Source organism: Papio anubis, chromosome 1 (genome assembly GCF_008728515.1).
Source record: "Papio anubis isolate 15944 chromosome 1, Panubis1.0, whole genome shotgun sequence".
In the NCBI taxonomy this organism is placed as follows: Eukaryota; Metazoa; Chordata; class Mammalia; order Primates; family Cercopithecidae; genus Papio; species Papio anubis.
The window spans coordinates 178,347,714-178,365,736 of record NC_044976.1 but is presented as its reverse complement, the minus strand read 5'-3'; the positions used below and the strand labels follow the sequence as shown (position 1 = coordinate 178,365,736).

General features: G+C 45.0%; 2 protein-coding genes across 31 annotated transcripts in view; one reads left to right on the top strand and one right to left on the bottom strand.

Moving 5' to 3' along the window:
• SMG7 (SMG7 nonsense mediated mRNA decay factor) overlaps positions 1–2,782 on the top strand; it is an 88,641-nt gene extending 85,859 nt beyond the window's left edge. For 18 of the 28 annotated variants that reach the window (XM_009191910.4, XM_009191882.4, XM_017951425.3 and 15 more), the window contains one exon: positions 349–2,782. In XM_009191910.4, coding sequence (XP_009190174.1) covers positions 349–510 — 162 coding nt within the window. In that variant the 3' untranslated portion in view covers positions 511–2,782. The remainder of the gene's footprint in view (positions 1–348) is intronic. The other 10 variants (XM_021929637.2, XM_003893409.5, XM_031657765.1 and 7 more) reach the window with 4 other exon arrangements.
• Positions 2,783–4,097: 1,315 nt separating this feature from the next.
• The window catches only part of NCF2 (neutrophil cytosolic factor 2), a 35,906-nt gene continuing 21,980 nt past the window's right edge, over positions 4,098–18,023 (bottom strand). Inside the window, exons 8-16 of one of the 3 annotated variants that reach the window (XM_021929664.2) lie at positions 17,864–18,005; positions 17,578–17,646; positions 16,359–16,434; positions 14,654–14,679; positions 14,083–14,234; positions 13,845–13,956; positions 8,453–8,630; positions 5,188–5,216; positions 4,643–4,752 (exon numbers count right to left, since the gene is read on the bottom strand). In XM_021929664.2, the coding sequence (XP_021785356.1) occupies positions 4,750–4,752; positions 5,188–5,216; positions 8,453–8,630; positions 13,845–13,956; positions 14,083–14,234; positions 14,654–14,679; positions 16,359–16,434; positions 17,578–17,646; positions 17,864–18,005 (787 nt within the window). In that variant the 3' untranslated portion in view covers positions 4,643–4,749. Of the gene's footprint in view, positions 4,753–5,187; positions 5,217–8,452; positions 8,631–13,844; positions 13,957–14,082; positions 14,235–14,653; positions 14,680–16,358; positions 16,435–17,577; positions 17,647–17,863; positions 18,006–18,023 lie in introns of all 3 variants that reach the window. The other 2 variants (XM_003893412.5, XM_009191855.4) reach the window with 2 other exon arrangements.

Below are 18,023 nucleotides of genomic sequence, written 5' to 3'. Positions count from 1 at the left end.
GTTTCGTTCTAAGGTTAAGAAAATTCTGATTCATTTTGGAATGTTTGATTTAAGCCTTTTCTGACAAAATAAGAGTATCTAATTTTAGAAATGTTTTGTTTGCCTAAAACTTTTATAGTAAATGCCCTATGTGGTACCACATACAGCCGAGTTTCAGTAAAAAGACTTGACATAAAATGTGATTTCACTTCTTCTGGTTTAAAACAGTCTTAATGGAAACTAACTAGCTTTAAGAATCTTATAATGACTTTTTCTAATAGCTGGATTTTTGTGGGGAGTGGGGTTTGGTTTTGGGGCCGTATGTATGCCTTTATATTTGGCTGGGATTGAAAAACAAATCCCTTTCAGACAACTGGGCATTTGACCTCTGCTGACAAGATCTGGACTGTTTTTCAGTCTATCTGGTCCAGTTCCATGATGCATCCTGGACCTTCCGCTCTGGAGCAGCTGTTAATGCAGCAGAAGCAGAAACAGCAACGGGGACAAGGCACCATGAACCCTCCACACTGAGGCCAAAGTGGCAACCTGGGAATGAAGGCTCCATAAACCATGGCATGTTGGGTTTGCAGGACTGGCCCACACAGTCCCCTGCAGGTGGCAGCCCTCTTTTCTGTTTCTTGCTGTCAAGAGGGTGTAAGTATTCCACCAGCCCGCTGAGTGTGCACGAAATGTTCGCAGTGCAACAAAAAGAAAAATCCATCAGGAACTCTCCATCCCCCCGGGGCCTTCCGGAGGGAGAGAGAGAGGAACTGCTGTTTATCTCACTCAGTTACTTGGTATCACCGCCTCTCACCTTCTCCATCGTGCATGTCCCCAGCCACATGGGAAGTGAAAGCTGAGAAGGGAAGGCAGATGGGAGAAGCCAATGGGAACTTCTCAGTCCTTTTTCCCTCTGGGGAATAAAATAGGAATCCATTAATGGTTGCTTTGCTGACTGAGAATGTAGTTGAAATTATTCTTAAACATCTTTTATTATTATTACTCTCAGTAGTAAAATATCACACTGAATTCTTCCATACACAGGTGTGCTTCTAGTCAGTGTGTAGCAAGGAAAGCCCCGTTCACTGCTCCTGTGAGAGGTTGGTGGTGACAGGATGGGGAACCGACCTCTTCAGCCAGTGGAAGTGTTCCCTAAGGGAGAGTTCAAGGCCTCTCAGAAGGCTCTGGTAGGCCCTCCTCTGGCCAGGAGACTCCAGCAGGAAATGCCCTTCACTCTGTAGGTGCTCGAGCCCCAATCGAGGATGCAGTGTGGGTGGTGGTGCTGGACTGGCCTAGCAGGTGACTGCTGTAGGATTTCAAATTACGTTTTTGATTCCTGTACATTTTACAGTCGCACAGCAAGCAGTCTCGCAGAAGGCAGGCTAGTCCATTCACAGCCTGGAACATTCTAATAGGTAGAAGCTTTCAGTGTGGTTATTTTTTGTTTGGTTGGTTTTTGTGCCCCCATTCTACTTCCCACCCTCCTGCCCCACCTCCATCCCTTTTTTACCCGATGCTGTATGCTAGTAATTGTTTTTATTCCTAATGTGTACAACATCACATCTCCCCAAGAAGCAACAGCATGGGGTCCAGCAGTTGGGGCCCAAAAGACAGTCTGAAGAGGAAGGATGCGGCAGTATCTGCATAGCCCACAGAGGGCCCAGGCCCCTGCCCAGCTGCAGTCTCCCAGCCTCCACTTTCAGAGTGAAATTCAAGGCAACACGGACATGTGCACGTCACGCACAGAAGAAAACGCAATGTCGTCCATTTTGGAAAAGGCGAAAGAAAGGAAAATAAACTCTTTATTTGATATTTATTAGGAGGAAAGAGGACTGAAAAAGTACTTGCGTAGAAACAGAAGGACAGCATTTCTGTTAGGCATTTCCTGGAAAAGTAATATTTTAAGGGGAAATTATGAAAACAATCTAAATGTTCAATTGCTGTGCTAGTGGTAGGGTTTATTTTCTGGGAGGTCTCTCGTTTGTCTGTATGTTTGTGTACACACACATGCCCATCTGCTGTCCCAGAGGGGAGGGGGTGTGTGTATGAGTGTATGGGGTTAGTGTGGAACTTAAGAGCTGGAACACAGCTGTAGAGCAAAGCACATCCAGGAGCCCCAGTTGTCACTGGAGTCTGGGCAACCCCAGCAATGAAAAGGGGTGAGATAATGCTCATTGCTCTTCAGAGAGAGTGGTTGGAGTCCCCCCCACCCCGCCCCCCCAGTATGCTTACATTATTGCTCTTTTAGTTTGATATGGTGTTTGGGTTTTGTTTTGTTTTTTTGAAAGGTCTGAAAAGGTGAAGCCCCCCACCCAATGGCAATATGAAACCTTTTGTGCTTCTCTTCAGCCCCTTCCCTGTGTCCATCTTTCTCTCCTCTTCCGAAGCCTTTTTCCTACTACCTTTACCCAGTTTGTGTGTTTGAGCTCTGCATTCAGGCAGCTGCAACATTCCAGTGTTTGAACTGTCACTGATTCTTGCGCCCTAGACAAGCTAACCAGGTTTACCATCTCACTCCCAGTAATACCCAGCTCCCATCTAAAGCCCCATTCTGCATGAGAATTTGGTGTTTGGAATGTTTTCTGACTTGGGGCGGGATTCCTCGCCTTACCATCCTCACTGTGGAGTAATGAGGAGGGGGAGGAGAATCTTTATCAGAAACTGGTTTTGTGTAGTAAACTTTCCTGGTTTTTTGTTTTGTTTTGTTTTCTGGATTTTGTTTTTTGTTTTTGTCTGTCTGTGCAAGACCTGCAGCTGCTGAAAATCAGCTTTGCCTTTAATTAAACCATGTTCTCTCCAACCAGATCTGTGTATTGATTGTTTCTTTTCTATCCTAAAAGATACAACTATTGAAGAAAATCCAACTTAAAAGGCAAGAATTTCAACTACTCACAAGTCATCCAGGGAAAGGCATAGATGGTCAGAACTTGAGTATTTTTCAGGGTTATTTTTGCTTTTAGTAGCATTCCAGACCAATGAATTATGGAAATTATAATTAATTATAATGGAAAGGCATGAGTAGTAAGAAATCGATTATCAAAATTATTTTATTTAATAAAAGAATGACTTAAGGAATTAAGAGCCCATCATTTTTATTCCTATTGTAGCTCTTACTAAGGCAGTTCAGAGAGTTTATCCTTTTGGCCTGTAAAAATTCACTGAATCTGATTAGCAGCAACATTAATTACTCTTCTTAGTTTTGGGGTTTCTTTTCTTTGAGTTGTGTCCAAAGTTTCTAGTGGTAGCTTGCTGGGTCTTCCAACTGTGTGCTGGAAGCCAGTGCTGTAGCAAACCGTAATGTCTGTGTGCTCACCCTGACCGACTGTCATTTCACCTACGTGTTGATTCAGTCTGCAGTTTTCACTTCCTTATTCTACTTTTTACAAGTGCCTACACACTTGAAAAATTGTTAGCAAAGCTGCACATACGCTACAAGAAGAAGGGGGTAGGGAGAGGAATTAAGGCCAGGCCTTAAGGTCTAATAGTTACAGAATCCTTCACCCAAGTTAGTCCTGAAAAATTGGACAATTGGTTTAGCCAAATCCATAGCATTCTGTTATGTATATTAGTATAGTATATGCAGTCATTTACCATATAACAACATTTTGGTCAACAATGGACTGCATATACAATCATGCTTCCGTAAGATTATAATACATTTTTGCTGACCTGTATGTTTAAATACACCGATGCCTACCATTGTGGTATAGTTGCCTGCAGTATTGAACACAGTAATATGCTGTACAGGTTTGTAGCCTAGGTGTAGTAGGCTATACCTGGTAACCTTTCTGTGTAGTAGGCTATACCATCTAGTTTTGTGTAAGTGCACTCTAGATGATGTTTGCACAACATGTTTCTCAGATCATGTCTCCATTGTGAAGCAATGCATAACTGTATTACCAAATGTCAGCTAACAAGATACTACTTACCAACTGGCTTCATGAACACCACTGTTTTTCATCGCTTAAATGTCGGTGATATATATTCAGTATTGAGTTCTTAACACATGTTCCTCTCTGATAATGTACAAAGGTATGTAATTCTATAAATTCTCTGTGGAATTGAGTGTTGTATTCCATGAGACCCTCACTCAGTCTAGGTTCTGTTTAAGCAACACGTAATGAAAAAAGAAAAGTTTATTTGTATATACTTCATGAATAAGGTTACTTCAAGTCTTAAGAGTCAATTATAGTAATGGTTCAGAAACAGGAATATTTGTACTTAGTCCTTGGGCCTGGACTTCGTGTCTTGTTTTTGTAAGATAGTTTTCTTTTTTTTGCGGTATGAGACAGAAAAGTACACCAATCAAATGTACAGCTTGATGAATGTTTACAGTGTGAACGCAGCTGGGTAGCCAGCTCTCAGATCAAGAAACAGGATCAGCACCTGGAAGACCCTCTGGTGCCCTTTCCAGACTCTTCCATCCGCTCCTCCTCTCACCTAACTCCTCCATTCACCTGTCCCCATCCCCTCACCCGCTGTGCCCCAGGAAATCATCCTAGGTACTCACATCATTGTCTAGTAGGTTAAATTTTAACAGGGAATAGTTAACACTTCCAAACTGTAATGTCCCAGTATAGTGTACAGCAGAAGGGTGCTAAATCTTACAAACAGGTAATAGGGGCTTCATTTTCTTCAGCTTTGTAGTTTGTGAAACATCCTAGACTTCTCTCCGAGTGCTTTCCAAATCTGTAGTTGCGCATTCTTCAACGAAAACTTTGGGGAAAATGCCCACCTTCCCTTTGCACTCCCCTTCCAGCCATTCGTCATTCACTGTTAAAAGGAAAAGTACACATGGATTTCTAAAACCACTGTAGGAAGATTACCCTATCTGGCTCTTCCACACACAATTTTTTATTGGTCACCCTTCCCCACCCCTAATTGTGATCAACTGGGCAAAGACAGTATTGCAAAGTGGTTTGAGAGTGAACACTGGGTTTAACCATCTTATTGATCTGTCTTAACATGATAATGAAGGAGCAAAATGCAGAAGGATAAATTATGTTTTTCAAAAAGTTACCAGATAGAGAAGTAAGGTCAAAGAAATTGAACAACGAATTCGTAAATAGAATTTCCATCCTTCCCCCACCCCCAGCCTCGACAGGGTCTCACTGTCACTCAGGCTGGTCTCACTCCTGGGCTCAAGTGATCCACCCAACTCAGCCTCCCAAAGTGCTGTGGTGATAGGGGTGAGTTTCTGTGCCTTACCTGTGCTTTGTTGGCAATCTTTGTTTTGACTACAGAAAAGGGACATGCCATTGGTTAAATATATTAAAAATGAAAGTTCATTAGTAAACTTCTTTTCACTGAACTCCATTAAACAGCTGAGTTGGAGCTAGTGATGGGTTAGTACATGTTTGTAAAATATAAAGATTTTAATAGCTCCTACTCAGAGCCTTTAATAGAGTACAGGCATTGTACTTAAAAAATATATTCAGACTTCATAATAACTTGTAGGTATCCATATTTTACTGAGGAAAAGGAGACCCAGAGAGGTGAATAGTTTGTTCAGAGCCATTCTGCCAGTAAAAATCAGACAACTTAGGTATAATCTCCAAAGCCCACCTACCTGACCACACAGCCAGTTAAGTTTGTCTTTGTACATCTAGATCAGACATTAAGGCCCTGGTGCCTGGATCCTGCCCCCAGAAATTTTGCTTTAATGTGTGGTGTGACTGGGCAGCAGTTTTTTCAAAAGTTCCCTCGGTAATTCTAACTGCAAATCACTGTCTTGATGCTTTCTACTTACAGGGTAGGTCGTGGACTGGAAGCTTATTAGAAATGAAAAATCCCAGACCCACCCCACACCAGAGTCAGAATCCACTTAGGAAGATCCCCAGGTGATTCACATGGGCATTAGAGTTTGAGAAACACTTTGCAGATGAGACCGTCTCATAACTTGAATGCAATTGAACTCCCCTCTGTCCTACCCTGACTGTGCTAAATTCTGTTTTCTATTGAAGTGCTACAATATGGGTACTTCCTCAACTTAGACTTGTACAGGTAGGTCATAGTAAGAAGTGCACTGGCTTCTCTCCATATCTACCCAAAAGGTTGTTTTAGTGTGTTCTGTCATTGTATTCCTGCTCCCTCTCCCAAACTCCAGACAACTGAGCTGGTTGGTTGATTTAGGCACCTAGAAAGTGGCACTGGAAGGTGTTCAACCCAGTTCTTCCCACTGAGTTGCCATTCTCTCTTGTTGGAACAGTCTGCTTCTATATTACTACAACATTATATATATTATATATATTTTATATATATTATATATAAATTTTATATATATTATATATATATAATATGTTATATATATTTATTTATTTTTTTGAGACAGTCTCACTCTTGCTCAGGCTGGGATGCAAAGGTGCAATCTTGACTCACTGCAACCTCCACCTCCCTGGTTCAAGTGATTCTCCTGCCTCAGCCTCCCGAGGAGCTGGGACTACAGGCGCGTGCCACCATGCCCGGCTAATTTTTTTATTTTTAGTAGAGATGGGGTTTCACCATGTTAGCCAGGCTGGTCTCAAAACTCCTGACCCCAAGTGACCCACTCACCTTGACTTCCCGAAGTGCTGGGATTACCAGCATGAACCATCATGCCCGGCCTATACTACTCATATTTTTAATTAATTGCTACAGACTTGTATACTCTCTCTACCCGCATTAACTTTTTTTTTTTTTTTTTTTGGAGACAGTCTCACTCCGTAACCCAGGCTGGAGTGCAGTGGTGCAATCTCAGCTCGCTGCAACCTCCACCTCCTGGGTTCAAGCGATTGTCCTGCCTCGGCCTCCTAAGTAGCTGGGATTATAAGCACATACCACCACACCCGGCTAAGTTTTGTATTTCTAGTAGAGACAGAGTTTCATCATGTTGGCCAGGCTGGTCTTGAACTCCTGACCTCAAGCAGTCTGCCCACATTGGCCTCCCAAAGTGCTGGGATTACAGGCATAAGCCACTGCGCCCGACCTATTTTTATTTTTTTAAGATAGTGTCTCACTCTGTCACCCAGGCTGGAGTGTAGTGCAATGTTGGCTCACTGCAACCTCCACTCTTGGGTTCAAGTGATTCTCTTGCCTCAGCCTCCCTAGCAGCTGGGACTACAGATGTGCATCACCACACCCAGCTAATTTTTACATTTTTAGTAGAGATGGGTTTTCACCATGTTGGCCAGGCTGGTCTTGAACTCCTGGCCTCAAGTGATCCACCCACCTCAGCCTCCCAAAGTGCCGGGATTACAGATGTGAGCCACCACACTCACCTACCCCCATTAACTTTCAAATTTCCCACTCTGTCTGTTGGATTTTCTGTTATAATTGATAGTAGTTTTTCACTGCTTTGCATTGGTAGTTCACAGACTCAGCATATGAGCAGGGCTTTTATGATGGGACTTTTTTGTGTCCAGGTAGAGAATTAGGCTGGCAAACCACGAGTTGGAATGGTGCTTCTTAGAGTGTAGGCAGTAGACCAGCATCACCTGGAAACTCGGTAGAAATGCAAGTTGGTGGGCCCCGCCCCAGACCTGAATCAGAATCAGAATCTCTGGAGAGTGGGCCCAGGAATTGATCCCTCTCCGAGGGATTCTTAGAACCCTCCACTTTTAAGAAGTGGGTCTTGCTGTGTTGCCCAGGCAACAGCCTTGAACTCCTGGCTTCCAGTAATCCTCCTACCTCAGCATCCCTAGTAGCTGGGATTACAGGCATGCTGTTTCAGTTTTTAGTCTGTTCATTTCAAACAGAATCAAGAAAGTCGCCGGAGACAGCATAGTTCTGAATAGCTGGTTTTTAAGGCAAAATTTACCTACTTTTCTCTTTGAAAAGTACATTAATTCAAAGAACTATGGTTTGCAGAAGGTCGTATGGCTTGATGCAAAGGCAAAGTGATTCCAGCCAATTTGTTACCTCTGGGAATGAAAATCCATGGTTTCCAAAGCATACTCCTCTTTAATAATCAAGATGTTATCACTGGCCAGGTGCGGTGGCTCACGCCTGTAATCCTAGCACTTTGGGAGGCCGAGGCAGGTGGGTCACTTGAGGCCAGAAGTTTGAGACCAGCCTGGTCAACATGGCAAAACCCCATCTCTACTAAAAACACAAAAATTAGCTGGGCATGGTGGTGGGCGCCTGTAATCCCAGCTACTCAGGAGGCTGAGGCAGGAGAATCACTTGAACCCAGGAGGGGAAGGTTGCAGTAGCTGAGATTGTGCCACTGCACTCCAGCCTGGGCGACAGAGGGGGACTCTCTCAAAAAAAAAAAAAAAAAAAAACTCAGCTTCTTGTTGCCTTCGTGGCTACTAGAACAATAGACAGGGAAAGTCTGAGTGCTCAGCTTTGCTCCCTCCAGCTAGATGCTAGGAAGCAGGTTGAAAACACTGGCTAAAGTTTTGTTTGTAGATTATTGATGTTTTCTTCTCTCTGCCCTTGACCTTGTTTCTGCTAACATGTTAATTTGTTTCTATAATCTTGGAGTAGCACTTACCCTTTGATAGCACCAGGATTATATCCCCTTCCTGAAACTCCAGGTCCTCTGGTTGGGTAGCCTCATAACTGAAGAGTGCCTCCACTTGGCTGCCTTTCTTAAGCTGCGTATCTGTTGTCTGGTTATTAGCATCAGCTTTTTCACTTTCCTTGGGTTCATCTGGAAAGCCTTGGTCACCCTGAAATAATAAAGGGCCTGTTAATTTTCCCAATTTCCTGGCAAATGAACATTGAGCATCACTAAAGGAAACAGCGAAATGTCAAAGTAGAACCTGGGATATAAACTCATAAAGTTTGTGATCAGTGCCTTGTGTAGAGCTTATATGCTCTTTGTGAATACTGGATGTTGGGTAAATCGGTCCCCAACCTTTTTGGCACCAGGGACCAGTTTCATGGAAGACAGTTTTTAGATGAACGGTGGTGGGTGGTGGGTGGCGGTGAGGGTGGTTTCAGAATGAAATTGTTCCACCTCAGATCATTGGGCATTAGATTCTCATACAGAGCGTGCAACCTAGATCCCTCACATGCAGAGTTCACAATAGGGTTCGCACTCCTATGAGAATCTAATGCTGCTGATGATCTGACAGGAGGCAGAGCTCAGGCCTGTATACCCGCAGCTCAACTCCATCCCAAAACTACTAAATCAGAAACTCCCTGAAGGTGAATCCTGCAATCTGTAATTTTTTTTTTTTTTTTTTTTTTTTTGAGACAGAATCTTTCTCTGTCGCCCAGGCTGGAATGCAGTGGTGCGGTCTTGGCTCACTGCAAGCTCCGCCTCCCGGGTTCACACCATTCTCCTGCCTCAGTCTTCCGAGTAGCTGGGACTACAGGCGCCCACCACCACGCCCAGCTAATTTTTTTTTTTTTTTTTTTTGTATTTTTAGTAGAGATGGGGTTTCACCGTGTTAGCCGGGATGGTCTCGATCTCCTGACCTCATGATCCACCCGCCTCAGCCGCAATCTGTATTTTAAGTCCTCTAGGGAGTTCTGATACTTGCTAAAGTTCGAAAACCACTGCACAATGCCATACTTCTTTTATCTGTAACAACATTTCTTATACATCTTAGACTTCTGGTCTGAGACTTCTTCCACATTATGGTCACTTTTGCTTCACAAATGAAGGAGAAGGATGCAGTTTCTAGAGATGTAAATCATAGAATTTAACAAATCAACATTAGAAATGCTGCTAGGCTTGTATGTACCGAGTGTTACAAGTTCTAGCTTCTTAATGCTGTTTGTTGAACCTTGGTATATTGTCTTTGTTGAGAGGCAGTACAATGAGGTGGAAATGGCCCTAGAGAGTCCACAGACCAAGGTTTGTGTCCCACCTCCACTGCTTACCAGCTCTGTGTCCCTAAGCAAGCAGTGTAACTTCTCAGAACCTCAGTTACGTCACCTGAAATTGAGGCTAGAAGAATTCAATGAGATGACGTAGAATAATAGTAGTTGGCATTTAGTGAACACTTACTCTGTGGCAGTACTCTTCTAAATATGTAAAAATATTTAGACTTGGTTAATGGTAAGTGTTCCGGCATAGAGTAGATGCTTAATAAATGGTAGTTCATTTTCTTTTCTTTTTTTTTTTTTTTTTTTTTGTATTTTTAGTAGAGATGGGGTTTCACCATGTTGCCCAGGCTGGTCTTAAACTCCTGACCTCAGGTGATCTGGCCCACCTCAGCCTCCCAAAGTGCTAGGATTTCAGGCGTGAGCCACCACACCAGGCCTCTTTTTTTTTAGACAGAATCTCACTCTGTCACCCAGACTGGAGTGCAGTCGTGCGATATCAGCTCACTGTAACCTCTGCCTCCTGGGTTCAAGCAATTCTGCCTCAGCCTCCCAAGTAGCTGGGACTACAGGTGTGCACCACCACACCCAGCTAATTTTTGTATTTTCAGTAGAGACGGGGTTTCACCATGTTGCCTCAGCCTCCCAAAGTGTTGGGGTTACAGGCATGAGCCACTGCGCCCGTTTTCTTTCTCCTAGCGAGTGAAAACCTGCCTTGCTGCCTCCAAGAATAATGGATAGTGATAAAGAACATTCAGCAGTGACTCCTGAGCCTGGATTAAATTGCAGAAAGATTGTTGGGAGTTTTAAGAGGGTTGGCTACATGTAGCCACCAAATAGATTGAAGCTCCTGTCAAAGAAAAAATTTTTAATTAAAAAAAAGTTTAAGTGAAGTAGTTCACATTTAGAGCAAAACTCCTTCTAGGAAGAATCTTTTAAAAAAGATGCTGAAGGGGTTAATCCAAAGACAGTTGGAAAACCTAGAGTGACCTTTCAGACTTCCAAGAGACCCCTTACAGTCACACTCACTCTTACCCCAGGTCCTGGGGCCTTTTGTCTCAGCCAGAGACACCAGGGAGTCTCATCCCCAGTGGCCATATTTCCTGAAGGCAATTTTCTGACCGGGGAAGATACCTTAAAACAGGTTTATACACTGCCCCTTTCTAGGCTCGTTCTCTTTCACTCTTCCTCTCCCACTTTGTTTTTTTTCTTTTCCAGCAAACATTTGTCTCTGATTTGAGTGAGAATCTAGCAAAGAACCCCTTGCTTTAAACAGAAGCCTCAGCCCAGCTGCGAGGGTGAGGTTTGCAGGAAGGACTCTGCCTCCTACTGTGGCTCTGGGCCTGGATGAGCCAGAATAGATTTCCCACTTGCTCATTTCTACCATCTCCAAATCCACTTGTAGGTAGAAAATGGTAACTTTCCCAAGGATTCATGTATGAACTGTTTCATATGATACTCCCTGCACCAGTGTAACTGCAAATGCAACAGCCTAAAAATGCAAAGTCAGAAAAACAGGTGAGGTGAATAGGGGAGCTGAAACTTTTGAAACAGCCCTAATTAACAGCTTTGGTCAGTGGAGACTGGCCTCATTAATGCTGTATCTGGAGCTCTCTCCAGCCTCAGGACTGGATGGGAGCTGGTTCATCGGGAAGAACTGGCTAGCCTAGCTCAGTCCCTGCCTTGCTCATATACCTCATAACCATTCTTTCAAAGCAAGACCTGACTTTCTTCCCTGCTCACAGCAGCATCCTAGTGTACAAGGCCTTCCATGATATGTGGCCTTTCCAGCCCGTCTCCCACCACTCTCCCCATTGCATCCTCAGTAGTAACACTGAGCCCCTTTACCCACTATGCTGACTTCTATGGTGTTCCTTTCCATCTGTAAAATGCATCCTTTCCTCCTCTGCCTCACTCATTTCTTATTTATTGTTTTACGGTGAAGCTTCAAGATGATCTCAGCAGCATTTTCTTCAGGAAGACAACTCCTACCTGTTCCACTTCCCTCCAGCATTTCTGGGTTAGATAGTATACCACGTGCTTCCATAACACAGTACGTCCATTTGTGAACCCCCATCAGTTTACACAACATGAGGCTTCATGTGCCTGCCTATCTACAGAGCCCTAGGCGCTCAGCAAGTGTTTGTTGAAGAATGTCACTAGCAGACAACCCAAATGTCCACCAGCAGGTGAACAGATAAACGGAATGGAGTATCCATACAGTGGAGTACCATTTAGCAATCAAAAGGATGAGACCAGTGAAACAAAAAGACTAAACACGCACTATACAATCCACTTGCATGAAACTATGTAAAAGGAAAAAGTATATTTACAGAAGGCAGATGGGTGGTTTTCTGGGTCTAGAGTTGGGGGAGGGAATTAATGTCAACAATAAAAAGAAATGACAATTTTTTCCCCTAAAGACCAACAGACGGAGTTGGAGTGTTACCTTGTTGCTTCTATGAATGCTTCTAGCCTCTAACTTTTCACCTGACTCCCATTGTTCTTACTTGGAAGTCAGACTTCAGGCTAATAAGACCTCAGGCTAATAAGATAACGTGCCCTGGAACCATCAATACAGCAGGGTAGTTAGGAATAGAGGCAGGCTCTGGAATCAAAACATCTGCTTGAGTCCGACTCCACTACTAACCAGCTATTTAATCTTGGTCAAGTTGCGTGACCTCTCTTTGCCTTGTTTCCTAAATTATAAAATGAGAAAATAATATCTACCTCACAGAGTTATGAAGATTGTAAGAACTAACACACAGAATGCACTTTGCAGCTGGGCACATTGGCTCACGCCTGTAATCCCAGCACTTGGGGAGGCCAAGGCAAGTGGATCACGAGGTGAGGAGTTTGAGACCAGCCTGGCCAAGATGGTGAAACCCTGTCTTACTAAAAATATAAAAATTAGCCAGGAGTGATGGCGGACACCTGTAATCCCAGCTACTCGGGAGGCTGAGGCAGAGAATTGCTTGAACCCGGGAGGCGGAGGTTGCAGTGAGCCAAGATCGAGCCACTGCACTCTAGCCTGGGCGATAGAGCAAGACTCCATCTCAAAAAAAAAAAAAAATGCACTTTGCACAGTATCTGACACATGGGAAGTTCTCAGTAGATACTTGCTGTTAATAGGGTGTTACCCAAATTATCTCTTGGTGAAATAAATGCTATTTTCTTTCACCCTCGTGTGAAAGTGTTCTTCCTCATGTTAACTTGAGAAGGTTGGCCAGGTGCAGTGGCTCACACCTGCAGTCCTAACACCTTGGGAGGCTAAGGTGGGAGGATTGCTTGAGCCCAGGAGTTTGAGACCAGCCTGGGAAGTATAGTGAGACTATATATACTGTAAACAAAACATTTTAAAAAGTAGCTGTGTGTGGTGGTGCACATCTGTAGTTCCAGCTACTCGGGAGGCTGAGGTGGGAGGACTGCTTGAGCCTGGGAGGCGGAGGTTGCAGTGAGCTGTGATTGTGCCACTGCACTCCAGCCTGGGTGACAGAGCAAGATGAAAGAGAGAGACAGAGAGAGCAAACAACGCAAGAGAGAAAAAGAAAAAAAGAAAAGGGAGGAGAGAAGAAAAGGAAAGAAAGAGAAAGAAAGAAAAAAGAAAAAAAAGAGGGAAGGAAGGAAAAAGAAAAAGAAAGAAAGAGAAGAAAGAGAAAGAAAAGGGAGGGAAGGGAGGTATGGAGGGAGGGATGGAGGAAAAGAAGGAAAGGAGGGAGGGAAGGAAGGAAGGAAAAAAAAGAAAAGAAAACTTAAGAAGGTGAAGAATGGCTATGAGCTGAGCCTTAAGCTATGACTTCATTCCAACCTTGTTTGACAATGATGGATGGGATGTTTGACACAGTCAGGCACGGAGCCAATGGAGGGGCAGGAGGCTTTCTGTGAGCTCCTGTCCTGCTGGGCCTGCTTTTCTCTTGTGAGAAACCCTCTCCCTGCTGCAAATGGGGTGAGGATGCAGGTAAAAGGGAGGCAGAGCTGTGACTTGTTACCCACCATATCCCCAAAACCACACATAGTGCCTGGTACACAGAAGGTGCTTGATAAATGTCAAATTGTTGAGGAAGTGGCTCAGTGGAAATGGAACTTTAGATGCCCTTCACTGCACTCACCACTGTGTTCTCACACCACAGAGTCAGACAGTAGTTTTTCACCTGGCCCCAGGCATCCTTCATGTTGTCTTCTGAAAGGGGCACCAGCTCATTGCTGTCTCGAGGCCGATAGCTGGGTGGGGATAATGAGTAAGAATCCAGTCAAAGAACATCATACAAAAACCATCCTCCTCTTCCCTCCTCCAGGCCAGCACAAGGTCCCCACTGTTCCCCTCACAGCTGCCTGCGTGGAACTCACCTCAGCTTAGTGTGTTCCAGCCGGAGCTCCAGTTTCTTAGACACCATGTCCCGGACCTGGCTGTAGGGGAGTCCAGGCTGAGTCTCCATGACTACCGTATACTTGTAGTGCACCTTGAGTGTGTAGGGCATGGGAACGCTGAGCTTCACTTCCTGAGTGGGGAGGAAGCAAAGGGAACTCCTGAGTGTCTGAGGCTTTCTCGCAACATCCTGTATCACTGAGGCTTGGTGATTTGGCACAGGGGGTACCCCATGCAGCAGGGGAGAGGCCAATAAGTAACTGGTTTCATAGTAGCCAAAAGGGCCTCCAGAGGTCGTTTAGCCCCACCCTTGCTTGGACAGGAATTCCTACTGAGCAAGATCTGGCCCACTAGCTTGGGTAGTAGGAAGTGTGTACATGATAGTGGAGGAGGCTGTCAAGAGGGTCCCTAGCCCATGGACCCTGTAAGGTAGCAACTGGTTCGACCCTTCCACTGGGGCTCTTCCTATAACCCAGACAGACACGTCTGTGGTTGATAGCCCAAGCCATCCCATCTTCTACCACTTGAAACAGTACGAGGGAAAAATGTTACCTTAGGCTCTTCTTTTTGTTTCTGACCTGAATGGAAAAAGTAGGGAGTAAAACAAAAGAAGATGGTGAATGAACACGCTTAGCCAGCCCCTGCTACACACAGATGAAACCTCTTCAAATAGGGCCCCCAACCTCTTACCCTTTAATCTGTGGGGCAATTATTAACCTTAGTAAACTGTGGGGAGGTCTCACCTTGGGGAAGCATGAAGGTCATGAACATATGAACAAACTCGGTCTCTGCTTCTAGGGAGCCTATAGGTAATTATCAAAGGACCAGCGTATCCTCACCAATCCACAAGGTTAGCGGGGATCCCAAAGGTCAATTAAACCCACAGGATCCAAAGCAATGAAAATCAGGAGTGCAAGGTGAGCCAGAGGCCACAGGAAGAACTATTAGAACCACTGATCCTCATCTTATTCTTTATTTTTGTGTATGTTTCCTAAAGTTTATTAATTTAATATATTAATCTAATATAATTTATGTAAGAGAAGCATGCATGAAGATATTTACCATAGGGGGTACATGACGGAAAAGACCACTGATCTCAAACCTAGCTGATCATTACAATCACATGGGAAGTTTTTTTCTAAAATACAAATTCCTGAGCCCCATTCCAGTCCTAAAAAATCAGAGCCCAAAGCCTAGGACCCTGTATTCACAAAATCTTCCTAGGTTTATATGTGATCCTTGATGAGCCTCTACACAAAAGATAACAAAAAAGCTGTCAAGGACATTGAGCAGGAGCAATGGGAGAAATTTGAATATGGAATATGCATTATATAATGTTATCATACGAATGTTTAGTGTCCTAGATACCGTGATTCTATTGTGATTATGCAGGAGACTGTGTTTTTGCAGCTGTATAGGGTGAAGTGTCACGAGTCTGTAACTTTTTTTCAACTAGCTCGGGGTAAAAAAATAGAATGGAGCAGGGCGAGTTCATGGTGCAAAATGTTAACAATTGGTGAGTTTAAGTGAAAGATATTCTGATGTTTACTGTATTCTACTGTCAACTTTTCTGTAGGTTGGACACTTTTCAAAATAGAAATGGGGGAAGGGCATGCTGAGTGATTCTGATGATCAGGCGCGTGTGGCAGTCACTGATCTAGAATCCGGCCGGCCACTCACTCTGTGCGTCTCTACCAAGCACTTATCCAGAATCGGCTTCAAGTGCGTAAGTGATAAAAAGCCCATCACTTCCCAAGCCAGCCCTCTCCACACTAGGAAACAGCCTTTCGGAGAGAACATTTCCGTTTCACATCTGCCCACTGGTTCTCTGTTCAGTCTCAGGGCTCCACAGAGCAATTTCTTTTCCAGATACAGTGCCTCAGACATTTGAAAACAGTCACTCCATGCCCCTCTGAGGTAAGCATGTATAGTTACTTCAATTTTTCTTCCTGAGATATGGTTTCAGTACCTAACGATCAAGGGGTTTGGTGACTACGTGAGTCACTCAGGAACCAGCTGCATTCACCCAAGCCCCATGAGTGTTCTGCAGAAGGCAGGGAGACAGGGCACTGATTTCATGTTTGGGGTGGGTGGGTGGTGCAGGAAAGGAGGGTTCTGGAGCTGCGTGGTCATTAGCTGAGTGGCATATTGGGAGAAGAAGAAACCAGAATTTCCTGGAAGGCGGGGAGAGGAACTCAGGAAGCAGCCTGGCATGCTCCTGTGCCCAGACCTAGGGTGTTGCTCCAGGGCCACTCACCTGGTGACAACTGGGGTCTTCCAGGGGCTTTGGAACTAGGAGGAGCTGGGATGTCGGACTCCGGAGAGCTTTCCTCCTGAAGGCAACAGGGAGTGATGGTCAGAACCTTCATTCAAAGTTCCCAGGCAGGGGTGGATGTGGGGAGACGCCCCTACAGAGACCCCATGAAAAGGAGCCAGATGCAAATAACTCCTAGAAGTTGGAATGGTAGTGACATTTGGGGAAGACGAAGGAAATGCTGGCCAAAAGAGGAGGCAAGGTTGGCCTGATGAAAATGAAAATCATAGTACAAAGAAGAATCCTAACCCGCTAAAACGCCCTTGCCGCTTTAGCATCTCTTTCAGCCATATTGGAAATCCACTGGATGTGGGGGAGGACTGAGCTCCTGTCTCCACTGCAGAGGGCATTGAGAAAGGAAAAATTCCACTTCTCGTTTGCACGGCATTTGAAGCTTTTCAAAGCATCTGGATAGGGTGACTCTGACCAGGGAGGGCTGAGCTCGTATACAACTGGTTGCACAGTCTAGAGAGAGACAGGCCCCACTGCCATTGAGTCACTTACAGGGATGCTCAGATCTGATAAAGACAGCTCTCTAGGCCTGGCAGAAGGACAAAACTTTTGAAGTGTGAGGAAGGGAGTAGCAGCAGTTTAGAAGCAGTGGCTGGCAAGGCCCACTCTGATTCAAAGCTCTAAGGCAGATCTCATTTTATTATTTTTATTTGTATAGAGGTGGCATCTCTCTATTTTGCCCAGGCTGGTCTCGAACTCCTGAGTTCAAGTGATCCTCTCACCTCAGCCTCCCAAAGTGCTAGGATTACAGGCATGAGCAACGGCACCTGGCCTCATTTTATTTCTAATGGCATTGTACCAGCCAACACATTGACTATTCTTCCAGGTGAAGCAGACACACCTGGGAAGACCTAACCCCCTCATACACTGTAGGCTTTGCTTCCCAAGTCACTTCTGACCAGGAAGAGTCACGGAGGTGGGGGGCCCAATGGGACCTACAGATGCCTCCAACTTAGCACACCTGGGCTTTTTTCCCCTCATTCCCAGGTTCAGCTCTGGGTAGCTGGTGCCATCTCAAGGCGGGCTCAAGAGTAGTGAGTCTTTCTCCAGGGGTCCCGACAGTACCTCTTTTACACTCTGCTCTTCTCCCCTCCAGGGAGAGATCTCTAAATGGTGAGAGGAAATGGGTCAGGCCTTGGCATCACATTACCTGGGGCTGCTGCTGAGGGTGGATCCGCAGCTCAACTGGTTCAAGGTAGTTGCAGGGAACAAGCCCCTTCTGCAGTGCAGCACCATAGAATCAGAAAGGAAAAAATAAAGATGTGCTCATCGGTACCCACACCACAGAACAGCCCAGAGTCCTGGGGAAGGGAGGACGAACAGACGAAAGAACTTGATCGGTCTGCAAAGAAGGCAGCAGATACTGCTCCACAGAAAGACTGCATTTGCTGCCAGGATCCCACGCCCGTCGCACCACCCCCTGATGCTCTGCATACCTGCCCGTTGAACATGACGGTGGCCCAGTTATCATTGCCCTTCTTCAGGACAAAGACAATGTTCCCTGGCATGACCTGGAGCTCTTCTTGTGTCTCAGGCACAAACCCAAACAGCACACGGTGAGCCTCCCCTTCCAGAGCCCTGCAGAGGGTAGACACA